We start from the raw sequence: 15836 nt of genomic DNA, 5'->3' as shown, positions 1-15836 counted from the left end.
CTCAATGACCCACCAGCACAACGTCACCAACCCGCCCACAACGTCACCGCCCCCATGATGTCATTGGTCTGCCTGCCACCCAGAGTTCCCAGAAAGGTGGCAACCCTAAATGTGACCCCATCCTTTGAAATCTATTTGAGGCACTCTGCAATTATCATTGTTACATTCAAGTACAAATCAGAACTGAAAGCCAAGAGTCAACTCAGTTCAGTAGCAGCTCTTCACAGTGCAGCCCTAGCCAGACTGCTAAGAACCTGCTTATAAGGCTATATGCTGACAAATGAAACCTTACGTAAGCTTGTTTCATTTAAAATGAAGCCCATAAATTAAAATAACGACACTATGTTGGAATAATGAATAGATTAAATGTAGAGAGTATGTACTAGGCAAATCAAGCATGACTATGACAAAGTATGTCTGCAACATATGGAACCATCAATCCCTGCTTTCACAGGTGAAGGCATTTAAAAGCAGCTAAAAAGATGTAAAAGACTTTATTGTTTATTCATGAAGATTGGAGCAGAGGTTAAATTTTTGCTTGCAATTTTCTATCTCATCCTCAGTTTGCTGTAAACTTCCCATAATCATTCCAACCAAATTTATAAGTGATTTTTGAGTGATGATAATAACAAAGGATGAGACAACACCATTGTTCTCTTTAACCTGTATTGTTAAAGAGAAGTAGATAAAGAAAAATGATAGTAGAAAAAAAATGAAAAAGCAACAATATTGAGTAAGAATAGATTATGGTTGAGAATTTACTTTGCAAAATCATGTACAGGTATGGGATCCATTATCTGGAAACATGTTAGTCAGAAATTTCCGAATTAGCAGGCCATCTCCCATAAACTCTATTTCATCTACATAATCCAAATTTTGACAAACTATTTCCTTTTTCACTGTAATAATAAAACAATACAATACCTTGTACTTGATTCAAACAAAGATATAATTAATCCTTATTAGAGGTTTATTTAATGTTTAAATTATTTTCTAATAGACCTTTAAAAAGATCCAAATTATGGAAATATCTTTTACTCGGAAGACCCAAGGTCCCAGGCAATGTAGATAACAGGTCACATACCTGTATTTGCCACAGTATTATACAACCCTAAAATAACAGCACAGACAGATTTGACTTCCACTGATCAGGGCTGCTCAGGAGAAGTGGAAGCACTCCGAAGTTTGTACTGTAAGATGTCAGTCAATCCCCATATTGGGGAAGGTATCCACAGGCATAGTGGACCTGACAGGGAACCACTGTACATATTTCTCTATGTGAGGGCAAACCTGCCTTTACTTAAAGGTCAAAACACCAACAGTATGCCAGAAAAGAGCTTTTTGACACACCCACTGTTTGTATGCAACACAAACTCAGATCAGACATATAATGGGCTATAAGGTCAAACTCTTGGATCTTCCTATGGACCTCAGTCACAGAATGAACCTCCCCTGCCATTAGTTTTTATAAAGAGAAAAATTGCAGAGACCAAAGCATTAGTTTTACAGCTTTAATACTCCTCTGCTTGCAGCTTTTAAGGCAGAGAGTCTGCTCAGACCAACACCAATTTTTAAAAGCATAAGACCACCATTAAAGGGATGGGGGGGGCCTAAGACGATATGGAAGTTTGGTCATTATTCATAAGAACTCTACAAAATACACAAAAAGCAAGGTTCTGTGAGAACTTAAAGAAGGATTGTAGCTTTTTTTTTTAATTAAACTTCTGTATACAGGTATGGGATCTGCTCCGAATTAAGGGAAGCCTAACGCCCTTAGACTCCATTTTAATGAATTAAGTCAAATTTTCAAAGATTTCCTTTTTCTCTGAGTAATAAAACAGTACCTTGTATTTAAAGTAATTACAAATAAGACATAATTAATCCTTATTGGATGCAAAACAATCCTACTGGGTTTAATTGATATTTAAATGAATTTTAGTAGACTTAAGGAATGGAGATCCCCTTATTCTGAAAGTCTCAGGTCCTGAGCATTCTGGATAACAGGTCCTATGCAGGGGCGATCCGCCAATGAGGCGAGCTGAGGTGCTCGCCTTAGGTGGCAGCGCCAGCTAGGTTTCCAGGGGCCTCAGGCGGCAATTACCCCAGGATCGGAGTTGGTGCCATGGCACTAGCATTAAAGGAAAACAATGTAGGTCTCTATTAAAAGATACTGAGTAAAACAGCTCATGTGTAAAACCCTGCTTCATGTAAATGAACCATTATCATAATAATATACTTTTTTAGTAGTATGTGCCATTGGGTAATCATAAATAGAAAATTGCCATTTTAAAAAATAAGGGCCGCCCCCTAAGATCGTAAGATTCACTGTGCACACATACAAACCACATGTAAGGTCACATGAGCCAATTAACAGACAGAGTTCTGCCTTTTGCTTCCTCACTTCTTCCTGTTACAGTTAGTGTTGTAGTATTTCTGGTCAGGTGATCTCTGAGTCAGCACAGATAGAGTCACGAAATGGTGGTTCAAGGCAAGAGATGTAAAAGGGCAATATTTATGTAAATATATATTCCAGTTTGGTAAGATTCTTTAATCTGTCATTCAATTTGATATAAACTATCTGTTGCTTAAAGGGATACTGTCATGGGAAAAAACATTTTTTTCAAAATGAATCAGTTAATCGTGCTGCTCCAGCAGAATTCTGCACTGAAATCCATTTCTCAAAAGAGCAAACAGATTTTTTTATATTCAATTTTAAAATCTGACATGGGGCTAGACATATTGTCAATTTCCCAGCTGCCCCAAGTCATGTGACTTGTGCTCTGATAAACTTCAATCACTCCTTACTGCTGTACTGCAAGTTGGAGTGATATCACCCCCTCCCTTTTTCCCTCCAGCAGCCAAACAAAAGAACAATGGGAAGGTAACCAGATAACAGCTCCCTAACACAAGATAACAGCTCCCTGGTAGATCTAAGAACAGCACTCAATAGTAAAAACCCATGTCCCACTGAGACACATTCAGTTACATTGAGAAGGAAAAACAGCAGCCTGCCAGAAAGCATTTCTCTCCTAAAGTGCAGGCACAAGTCACATGACCGGGGGCAGCTGGGAAATTGACAAAATGTCTAGCCCCATGTCAGATTTCAAAATTGAATATAAAAAAATCTGTTTGCTCTTTTGAGAAATGGATTTTAGTGCAGAATTCTGCTGGAGCAGCGCTATTAACTGATTAATTTTGAAAAAAAATTTTTTCCCATGACAGTATCCCTTTAAGTATTCATTTTGGGGGTATAGTTTTCCTTTAAAGAGGAGGACCATAGGCAAATATAGAAAAAAAAAAAGCAGACAGAAACAGCACAGAATCAGTTAAGGAACGAGTATGGTGTGTACTTGGAAACTAAAACATTCTGGGGTCAGGAAAGCAGCATTTTGCTTGTGAAGTCAGATGCTTCCTCGAAGGAAAAAAACAAACTTTGTGCTAACCAAAACATAAGTGCTCAAAATACTCTTTAGTTCCCCTTTTCCTAGGTTAAGCAAAGTGCAATCAATCTAAAAGATATACTTTGTTATTCTGCCAAAATAGTATGGAGAATTGGTAATTACAGTTGACCAAATAAATCCATAGCTGAAATAAAACTTCAACCATTTTTATTTGGACAATAAAAAGTGGATTAATCAATATGTATTGTAATTTAAATTGAAAATTATTTTAACTACTAGTGGGATAGACTACTGCCATACCAGGTCTCCATTAAATGAAAAGAAAAATTGTGAACATTAATGAGTTACAGTATAGATGATGAAACTCTTCTACAGTAAAATGCCCCAACATACTACCATTAAGGGGCACATTTACTAAGGGTCGAAGTAAAATCCTTCGACTTCGAATATTGAAGTTGAAGGATTTACCGCAAATACTTAGATTAAACGATCGAAGGAAAAACCGTTTGATCGAATACTTAAATCCTTCGAATCAAATGATTCGAAGGATTTTAAACCATCGATCGAACGATTTTCCTTCAATCAGCAATTGCTTAGAAAGCTTATGGGGAAGGTCCCCATAGGCTAACATTGGTGCTCGGTAGGTTTTAGGTAGCGAAGTAGGTAGTCAAAGTTTTTTTTTAAAGAGACAGTACTTCGACTATCGAATGGTCTAATAGTTGAACGATTTTTAGTTTGATTCGAAGTCGTAATCGAAGGTCGAAGTAGGCAATTCGATGGTCGAAGTAGCCAAAAAAAAGTTTTTTCATTCTAATCCTTCACTCGAGCTAAGTAAATGTGCCCCTCAGTGTATAACTGCCATTTATGTTATTTATACCAAAATTCATAATCTTACACTTTTCAACACTGAACCTCATTTGCCAGTTTGCTGCCCAGTTTATCATCAATTTATTAAAATTGTTCTGCAAAGTGACAGCATCCTACATGGAATGGATAATTTTGTACACTTTAGTATCACTAGCAAAATAAATAACCAGCACTTAAAATGCAAACCTCAAGGTCATTAATAAACAAGTTAAAAAAGCAAAGAGCCATGCACAGATCCTGGTGGTACTCCACTAACAACAATGGCCCAATTAGAAAATGTTCCATTTACCATCACTCTTTGTAATTTATCCTTTAGCCAACTCTCTATCCAAGTACAATAACGTTCCTTAATTAAATCAGTAACCTGTGATGTAGTGATGTGCAGGCCGGGCTGAAACCTGCTGGTCGAGTGAGTTCGGCATAAAATCTTCGGATTGAAACCCATGGTTTGGGCGGGTTTTGGTAGAATGCTCCCTTCCTCTTTCCCTGCCGCAACCTCGCACTGCCAGCTTCCGGCCTGTAAATTTATAAACTCGTGTAAATAGAGGGCCGGACTGATTTAGGGTTGGGAGGGTGCGGGTCGAAAGAAACTCGAGCTGCACATCACTACTGTGAAGTACTGTTATCAAATGCTTTAGCAAAATCCAAGTAGATTCCATCCACTGCCTCAGAAGACAATAAAGGCAATAAAATGTGTCGGAGCACAAAAAACCATGCTGGCACAATCTCATTATATTGCTACTTGAAATGTATTATTACAGTATACTCTGGGGCTCATTTATCCCATGGGCAGTTACCTAAAGCAACCAATCAGTGATTAGCTTTTTAAAGCCAGCTGCAAGTAGAACAATGAATGCAGCAATTTGGTTGGTTGCCATGGGTTACTGCCCATGAGCAAATTTGCCCAGTGTTGATAAATGATGCCCTGTATCTTTGCCTTATTACACCTTGCAAAAGCTTTTCCTAGTACGGATGTCAAATCAACAGGACCATAGTTTTCAGGCTAAGAGGGGCTGTGTGGCATTAATATATACAGTGAAATAATTGCTGTACATGTTAAAATATCTGCTGGTGTCACTAAACTGTAAAGAGTCCAGACAACTACTGTATAATTATTTTGCAGAGTATTGTCAACTTAGTGATAGATGAGAATTATTGCAGGCAAATGACATGTAAATAAAAATGTTAAATATTCACACGCATATTGAATCTTGATGGATCTAGGAGTACTTTTAAATAAAAGTACATAAATATGCATACAGCAGAACAACATTATAAAGGGATACAGAAGAAAAGTTTATACTCAAGATCACAAAAAGATAATTATGAAATTAGACAGAGTCCTGAAAATGGAAAATTAAATAACAATATAAGGAGATTTTAGTTATGTTAAGTGCTGTTAAAAATGAGGTTGTTTACAAAGAGTATAATGTGAACGAAGAAGCATATAATCACTTTATAACAATATAAGTTAACCTTACATACTTGAATTATGTACCCTCGTGTTTTAAAGCATATTTGAATAAAAAAAGTATTTTGTAGAATTCCAACAATGAGGCAGAATAAATACAAGACATTGTTTAAGTACCAATAAAAATGTATAGTGATATGAACAAGAGTTTACATTAATGCAAGCTTTGAAACATACCTCGCAGTAGAATGATTTGTTATAAGATACCATGTGGCACAAAAATTTTCACAATTGAAATCTCCACTCATGCCAGGAAATAAAGGCTCAATGGCCTGGCTTTGAACTTTTTGCCTAAAATACAGAAGGATGCAAGGAATTAAAAGTGAATAATACAAATCTCACATGTGACCTGAAATTCTGTTTTTTATTTTGCCGTGAGGTATGAAAGCACTCTCTGTGAAGTTCAGGATCATAACAGAGCAAAAGGAATTCACAGAATTAACAGAGCAAAAGCAGTAAGTGACTTAGGAAAGCAAAATAATGATTTTATTATTATTGACATATATGTTTTAAAGCATGTGGTTTTATCAAGAATCACTGTATAATATAAGGACAACTTAGAAGTAAATAAACACCCTTTTTGCGAAGAGAAATGGAATTTTGTTACAGCTAAAAGAGAAATATATTATAATATCTTCACTGACTATTATCAGTAATGAATTATACATATATATATATATATATATATTATACAACGCTACTGCTTAAACACATCTATCTAGTTTTTTGTGAAATCCTTCCATATAAAGCTTGCTCTCAAAACAACAAGTGAACATGCATCTTTCTGCAGGTGGAGAAAATGTCAGCACAGCTGGCTTAACTTCTGTGAACATGGGCCAATTCTGTCACATGAAAAGATGGACAATTTGGAGGTATGCAAACATTTTAGTGAAAGTGAAAAATTTGGTTTGATTCTGTTCTGTTACATAACAGAGGTAAAAACAAATATCCCTTCAAAATAACTCTGCAAAAGTCCTACATGACTTTGTAATAGATAGTTTTCAGCATAGCATATACTCTCAAAAGCTTTCCTATTGTCTCAGTAGCATGCATGTTTTTTTTTTATATACATACTAAACATGCTTGATAGCTAGGCCAAAGCTGTACAATATCTCCAATAAATGTACCTATGCTTTGCCAATCCAAAGAGCATTTAATATGAAGTAATTTCCCAAATTATCCAATAGATTATTTGATTTTATCAGTGCACTTATTAAATTCAATTTAGTAGCAAATGTATATAGGCTAGGGAAGAGTTATTTTGGTCAGGGTATGGGCAAGTAGGTTTTTGAGTTTGGGTGAGTGTAGCAGATACAGATTGGTAGTGGGGTCTACGAGGTCACTCAGGTCTCTAGTGTCAGTTTGTAGGGTTAACATATCACTTGAAAATTTAGAGATACATCTAGATCTATTCCAGCTAGAAGGGCTGCACTGATAGCAAATAATTTAAATGCAATCAGTGCAGTCCTGTAACATGCCCCTGTATTTTCAAGTGATCTGCTAATTCCAGTGCTAGGGTAGTTTTTGTGTACATACGCACAAGACTAAAGCCTAGATTGAAAAATTTTAACTACTTTTCTAACAAGGAAATTGCATATATCCACCAACAAACTTTTACCCCAGCCTGAAATAATCAGCATCCCATCACAGTCTTAGCAAACATCCAGATTAAGAATGCTGCACAGATACCTGTCAATCAGTTTATGCGCTTACTATAAACCCTACTAAAGTTGGTGGTAAAATTGACTGAACTACAATTTTCATAGTAACAAAATGAATTCAATAAAACTATATATGCAAAATGAAATTTCCACAAAGTGTTAAAGCGATGAGGCCCCTTCCTTGTAGAGTTGTAGTTGAAAAAACACTTGTTTCATCTAATTTTGGCAGCACTTCTGCAGAAAACATCTGACAAAAATAAAGCACAAAGTGATTTTGTTTCATATAACACCGTTCTGCTTATTGATTATATACGTTTCAGTTCATTTCAGCCCTAAAATAAAAGCTCAGAACAATGTATATGTATAAAAGATAAAAAAAAAATAACCAAATAATCCAGTAGGTGGCATTCTGATACCAAATAGCAGCAAGAACTGGGGCCGTGGGAACATCTTTCAGAAACCACTGAGAAGGTGGTTGGTGAATGACTTGAAGCATATTTACAGTTTCATTTTTATTTCTGGGCTTGATCTCTAGTGATGACCCAGTGCGGCATGCAAAACAATAAACACTACTCTAAAAAAAAGTCTAACTACATTCCTTACACAGTCACAGAAAAATTAAATTGGATTGCTTTGAAATCTTATTACATATTCATAATTTGCCTAAACTACCATAGCGACCAGTTGCGCTCCAAATCTGGTCAACTACGCAATTGATTTTTCCACTGAAACATTACGAATAAAGAATATAAATCTTGTACACAATATAACTAAAGAATTATATACAGATATAAATAGATCTGTGTGTGTGTGTATATATATATATATATATATATATATATATATATATATATATATATATAGATAGACATATTCTAGTAATGACTATATACACCCGCGACAATCAACAATTCGTTTTAATTGTTTGATTTAAGCGAATATCAGATATATCCCAGAGTAGGAGACATTTGGTCTACATTTCTGTGATTTCTGTAAATCGATTGGTGCATTTGGAAATAAGAAAAAGTTGAATATTTATTGCCTATCAAACACAATTAATTGACTATCCTTTGAGTCAGTGATTTGCAGTGTTACCACAGACAGCAGAATACAATATGAAAATAACTATGCTGCGGTGCTAATCCATTTTGACCATTACTTACAGTAGAACCCCCATTTTACATTTTTCAGGGGACCAGAAAAGAATAGTGTAAAATTCAGGAAAATATAAAATCAGGGAAATGTATTCTGCATCATATATAGGTGGGACCACAAAACAACAATGTAAATTGAGGGAAAACTTAAAATCAGGGGATGTAAAATAGGGGTTCTACTGCATATATTTTTATTGCAATATTCATGATCTCTTTGGCATTAGATAGCTAACTTTTATTTAAATAAGGTACAAATTATATATAAATATTATGATATACTTGGTACACTGTTGAAAAGTGAGAAACAGACCGGGAAGAAAAAAGTAAGAATTCTTTCCTCTGTGTTAAAGAATTATCAATAGACATAACTTTAAAATCAATAGTTTATGTGCAGTCCTAGCACTGTAGTTTCAGAGTTCTAAAACCATAAGAATTTTTTAAAGATATTTAGGGCATATTGGGGGCGGTGCATCACTGTTAGCTATGATTATATACATGATTAAATAACTCATAAAACCTCTTTTTTTGTTAGGGGCTTATGTACAGGAAAAATAAATAAAAATGTTAATTTTATATATTTAGTAGAACACATACAAAAATGTTCTCTTTCTTGAGTATGTGAAGTAAAAGATATTCTATCCGTGTAAAAATGCATGATCATAATATACATATATACACACACACACACAAACAAATATAACATTGGGGATCAAGACACTGCAGCCATTAAGGGATTCATTATCTTATGTGATGTAGAATCTCATCTGCAATTATAAAATATACAGTTTTAAATAAGTGCATTGTTACACTGAGCACACTGGAGATTTTAATTATTGGTAAGGTACTAAAAGTATTTCTATTGAAAATAAGTAGAATCTTGCTGAAAAACTGAAATAACAATAAATATAACACAGAATTAAGGCAGAGATTCCTAGACTTAGGCCACCCAGCTTGTCGACAAAAATACTGTCCTACGTTCCCAATGGATTTCCTATCAGTCAGCTATGGGACATATTACATAAACATTCTCTCTGAAATGACTGAGGCAGGCTTCTTTACCTTCAGCAGGGCGTTTCTTAGGCTTTCATTTAAGGCATTCATCACTCGAATATCTGTGCATTTGATTACACACACCCTCATTGGGAGAAACCACACTTATTTTCAAACTATTTCACTTCATCAGTTTCAAAGGGAAGAAGGAAATAGACGCTCTGACTGCCCTTGCTTTGGTTCAGTGTAAGCAAAATCAAAAAGAGATTAAGAGTTTGCTTTATGTATACAAATTCTTAAAAGCCATAAATATAGCCATGGAAATCCAAGCCATGTATAAAAGACAAAAAAAAGCACCTTGGAATGAGGTGATTTTGAAATTGTTTTGTGCCAGGCTTTCCTAATCTGTAATGCAGCCTTGTAAATGTATCAAATACTGTTAACCCCCTGGGTATTATGAGATGCTATTACCCAGACAAAAAAAACTAAATGTATAGGCGGTAATGAAAGCATGATTTACCTGAATTGTGTGTTCTTGTGACTTTTTAAACTTTGTATATTTTCATAGTCGTTAATATAGACCATAGCAAGAACTGTAAAAATAGTTAAAGGGCCTCCAAAGTTTTCAGTTTCATCCAGCAAACCATATAATGCAATGAACAATAATCAGTTCTGGCTTGAGAATAAAAAAGAAAAAAGGTGCTAAACAACTTTTTGCCAAGGCTGGCAGCTGTCAAACTGGAAAGTTAATCTTTTACTCCTTGAAGGGATTGTTTACCTTAAAATTAACTTTTCTTTGATGTAGAGAGTGATATTCTGAGACAATCTGCAATTGGTTTTAATTCATTTTTTATTATATATATATATATATATATATATATATATATATATATATATATATATATATATATATATATATATATATATATATATATAACCATCGGATAAGGACCCGCACTCCAATATTTCGTGGAAAAAAAGGTTTTTATTACAACTTGTGCATGCACAAGTTGTAATAAAAACCTTTTTTTCCACGAAATATTGGAGTGCGGGTCCTTATCCGATGGTTATATGCTGAAGCTTTGACCCAGCACCCACATCATCTTCAAGACTGGATCCGAGTGCGAGTGTTTTTCCATTTATATATATATATATATATATATATATATATATATATATATATATAATAATATAGAACTATATCTTATATTATTATTATTATTATATCTTTTGTGCTTTTGAGTTATTTTTATTCAGCAGCTCTCCAGTTTGCAATTGCAGCAATCTGGTTGCTAGGGCCCGAAATTCCAAATGTGTTTATTTGAATAAATATGGCTAGGAAAGGGCCTGGATCGAAAAATGAGTAATAATAAGAGGCAATAACAATAAATGTGTAGCCTTACAGAGAATCAGTTTTTTTTTTGTTTTTTTTTTAGATGGGGTCAGTGACCCCATTCGAAAACTGAAGAGTGTCCAGAATAAGGAAAATATTTCAAAAACTATAAAAAGAAACAATGAAGGACAAATGAAAAGTTACTTAGAATTAGCCATTCTATAACTTAAAGGTGAACCAACCCTTTAATCCGAGTGCAAAAAAAAAAGTGGCAGTTTCAACAGCACTCAAGCTGGATTTAGCCAAATGGTTTATTTATCATATGTATTGTAGAATACAGTGCCTTCTTATATAGTATCAACTAAATCGATGACTGAATCAAATCAAAATTCTAAGACTTGCTAGTATTTAAATAAACAAGCTGCCCTGCTAAATGTTTTCCTTGATTTGCGTATATTTCCAGCGAAAAAAAAAAAAACAGTTGGATTCATTTTTATATTTTATGCAGAGCTGTTCTGTCTTTTCATTCATAACAGTATATAAATGTCTCTTTTATTGTAGAATGTATGCACCAAGCAAACTGGTGCATACAGGGGTTGTTCACCTTTTTTTTTTCAACTACTTTCCATTATGTAAGTTTTGCTGTTTTTCCAAAATCTAAGATTGAAGTTGAATGTTCTTGCCTTTGGTGTTTGTCTTGCAGCTCATGTATGCAAAGTGATGTCTTCTGGAATCAGAAGGTATTTACTGGTCTCATGCCATACACACAGCACTGCCTAGATACCAAAAACGAGAGTTTTGATTCTCCCATAAGGCATCATGGGTGGAGACATGCAAATCTCTCCTTTATGTCCTTTTGGCCAACTATGCATCCAGAACTGCTGGTTTATAGCACAGATACAGCCTAATGGTTCAGAGCCATATATCCAAACAAACCATTCCATTAGGCTGTATCTGTGCTATAAACTAGCGGTTCTGGATGCATAGAAGGCCAAAGGGACACAAAGGAGTGATTTGCATGTCTCTGCCCATGATGCCTTATGGGAGAATCAAAACTCTCATTTTTGGTATCTAGGCAGTGCTGTGTGTATGGCATGAGACAAGTAAATACCTTCTGATTCCAAAAGGCATCACTTTGCATATAATTGCTAGCTAAGGGCTTTTTGGCTCCATTCAGCCCTTCTCACCATAATCAGATTTAGTTCCCCATCTTGCAGTTTAGTAATTCCGGTGCAGACTCTCTAAACTGTTACAATTTTTGCAACATTTAGTTGTACATTTCTTAGCAGCTTCTCTGCAATATTAACAACTATTGTATCAGTTCTAACAGCTGCCTGTAATGAGACGCAGAGTTTCTGCTCAGCAGGGACAAAGATAAGGAATCAAACTAAAAATCAACTAAATGTATTGATTTAGAGCAGTACAGGTTTGGCCCAAGAGCTGCTTTAGAAGGTGAAAAATTACACTTTACACAGTAGTAGAAAAATGGTGACACATAGAAAAAAGAAAGTCATTGGAAAAAGTCGTAATTTCTGGTGATCTATCTGAAAACAACTAGTTGTTTGAAGGTGAACAACCCCTTTAATATCAAAGGAGATGGAAACCCTGTAGAAAAAACCCTGTAACCCCTCACCTCACGTAGACCCCCCTCCCGCCTCCCCCCAGGATAACTGGCCCATACTTTAAACTTACCTCTCGTTGCAGATTCTGGCAGTGGATTTCACGGCATCCATCTTCCGGGTCCTCGGTAAGCTGACTGGGAGATCAGTATGTCGGTGAATGCGCAGTTGGAGCAATTTGCCGGCTTTCGACAACTGCGCCTGCGCCGTAAAATTTACAGAGATTGCCGATCTCCCAGTCAGCTTACCGAGGACCCGGAAGATGGATGCAATGAAGTCCGCTGCCAGAATCTGCGAAGAGGATAAGTATAAAGTATGAGCCATTTCCCCCGGGGAGCAGTTAGGCTAGGGGGAGGAGGGAGGGGGGTCTACGTGGGGTGGAGGGTATGGGATTTTTTTCTACCGAGTTTCCTTCTCCTTTAAACCAGGATTTATTTGGGTTTCAAAATACTGTACCTTAAAAGCAAAGATCAGTAACAATCCAAGTGACCAGAAATGCAGTAAAATACAATGCACTTTATTTACTAAGGTACTGTATGTGCAAATTTGCGCCACTGCAGTAACAGCACAGTAAAAGTGAATACCAATTTGTTTTTCTTATTCATGCTGCACTAGACTAAACAAAGATACCTGCAAATTTATTTCACTGCTGTGGGCACATTTGCACCAATCTTTGAGCTTCACAGTTTTCAGTGTGAAGACAGAAGAAAACCAGTCAAATATTGTTTATTGTACAGTAACAAATATTTGATTCCCTCATCTGTTCTAGTGCTCCTACTTGGGTCTCCAATCCGATACTTTTGGATAATCTCCATGATATTAAATACACTAGATATCTATTATAGAGCTAAAGGTGACGATACATGTTACAATAACATTCTTTCCTGCAGAAAAGATTGTTAGTTTTCAATACAGACATTTAGAGTTGAATTGTCAGATATACAGGTACAGTTGTGCTCATAAGTTTAAATACCCTGGCAGAATTAATGATTTCTTAACCATTTTTTTCAGAGAATATGAATGATAACACAAAATCTTTTCTTTCACTCACGATTAGTGGTTGGCTGAAGCCATTTATTGTCAAACAACTGTGTTTACTGTTTTTAAATCATAATCACTACACAAACTACCCAAATGACCCTGATCAAAAGTTTACATACCCCAGTTCTTAATATCATGTATTGCCCCTTTAACATCAATGACAGCTTGAAGTCTTTTGTGGTAGTTGTGGATGAGGGTCTTTATCTTCTCAGATGGTAAAGCTGCCCATTCTTCCTGGCAAAAAGCCTCCATCAAAAGTTTACATACCCTGGTGATTTGGCCTGATAACATGCACACAACTTGACACATGCACACAACTTGACACAAAAGGGTTAGAATGGCTATTAAAGGTAACCATCTTCACCTGTGATTGGTTTGCTTGTAATCAGTGGGTTTGTATAAAAGGTAAATGACTTTCTGGACTCCTGACAGACCCTTGCATCTTTCATCCAGTGCTGCACTGATGTTTTTTGGATTCTAAGTCATGGGGAAAGCAAAATAATGGTCAAATTATCTGCAGGAAAAGATAGTTGACCTCTATAAAACAGGAAAGGGATAAGAAAATATCAAAGGAATTGAGAATGTCAATCAGGAGTGTTCAAAAGTAAGAAGTGGAAAATTAGGGGTTTTGTTGAAACCAAACCACGGTCAGGTAGACCAACTAAAATTTCAGCCACAACTGCCAGAAAAATTGTTTGGATGCAAGGAAAAACCCACAAATAACTTCAGGTGAAATACAAAAAATACTGGAGGAAAATTTGCACTCATCAGCCCGGAAGCTGCACATGGGACGTACTTGGACATTCCAACATGACAATGATCCAAAACCAGGCCCGGACTGGCTATCTGTGGGTTCTGGCAAATGCCAGAGGGGCTGCTGTAAGTTGCCATAGACAGTCACTATTTACTGGTGGAGTTCTTTTGGCCTCTGTGTGGGCTGTTTGGGCATCTGTTTACCTGAAACACAAGGGCATATTTTGATTCCCAGTCGAGACCTGTCCAAAACACAAGGCCAAGTCGACCTGTGGTTGGCTACAGCAAAATAAAGTGAAGGTTCTGGAGTGGCCATCTCAGTCTCCTGACCTCAATATCATTGAGCCACTTTGGGGAGACCTCAAACATGCAGTTCATGCAAGACAGCCCAAGAATTTACGGGAACAGGAGGCTTTTTGCCAGGCAGCTTTACCATCCGAGAAGATAAAGAGCCTCATCCACAACTACCACAAAAGACTTCAAGCTGTCATTGGTGTTATTGGGGGCAATACATGGTATTACTGGGGTATGTAAACTTTTGATCAGGGTCATTTGGGTAGTTTGTGTAGTGATTATGATTTAAAAAGAGTAAACACAGTTGTTTGACAACAAATGGCTTCAGCCAACCACTAACCATGAGTGAAAGAAAAGTTTTTGTGCTATCATTCATATTTTCTGAAAAGTGTTAAGAAATCATAAATTCTGGCAGGGTATGTAAACTTATGAGCACAACTGTAGAAGCAACAGAATTCTACCTGTATCTGACAATTCAGCAGTAAACACTGCCCGAAGATCAAAGGCACCCAATCGACGAGCTGACCTATATCCAAGCAAATATTAGTTGGCTTGTCTCCCACCATTCACACACTGTGAATAATATCTGTGCTTGTATGTTCTCCTTAAAGGGATGCTATCATAGGAAAACATGTTTTTTTAAAAAACGCATCAGTTAATAGTGCTGCTCCTGCAGAATTCTGCACTGAAATCCATTTTTCAAAAGAACAAACAGTTTGTTATTTTTGAAATCTGACATGGGGCTAGACATATTGTCAATTTCCCAGCTGCCTCCAGTCATGTGACTTGTGCTCTTGCTGTACTGCAAGTTGGAGTGATATCGCCCCCTCCCTTCCCCCCCCAGCAGCCCAACAACAGAACAATGGGAAGGTAACGAGATAGCAGCTCCCTAACACAAGATAACAGCTCTCTGGAAGATCTAAGAACAGAACTAAATAGTAAAAATGAAGTCCCACTGAGACACATTCAGTTACATTAAGTAGGAGAAATAACAGCCTGCCAGAAAGTAATTCCATCCTAAAGTGCATACACAAGTCACATGACTGGGACAGCTGGGAAACTGACAAAATGTCTAGCCCCCTGTCAGATTTCAAACTTGAATATAAAAAAAAAATCTGTTTGCTCTTTTGAAAATGGATTTCAGTGCAGAATTCTGCTGGAGCAGTACTATTAACTGATGTGTTTTGGAAAAAACATGTTTTTCCATGACATTATCCCTTTAAGAAAACTGACATTTTGGGTTTAAATAAAT

General features: G+C 36.2%; 1 protein-coding gene across 1 annotated transcript in view; it reads right to left on the bottom strand.

The window, feature by feature from the left end:
- exoc2.L (exocyst complex component 2 L homeolog) overlaps positions 1 to 15836 on the bottom strand; it is a 138821-nt gene that overhangs the window by 91482 nt on the left and 31503 nt on the right. The window contains exon 5 of the mRNA XM_018267739.2: positions 5917 to 6030. Coding sequence (XP_018123228.1) covers positions 5917 to 6030 — 114 coding nt within the window. The remainder of the gene's footprint in view (positions 1 to 5916; positions 6031 to 15836) is intronic.

This window comes from Xenopus laevis, chromosome 6L (genome assembly GCF_017654675.1).
Source record: "Xenopus laevis strain J_2021 chromosome 6L, Xenopus_laevis_v10.1, whole genome shotgun sequence".
NCBI lineage: Eukaryota > Metazoa > Chordata > Amphibia > Anura > Pipidae > Xenopus > Xenopus laevis.
This window is presented reverse-complemented; position numbering and strand designations above follow the sequence as displayed.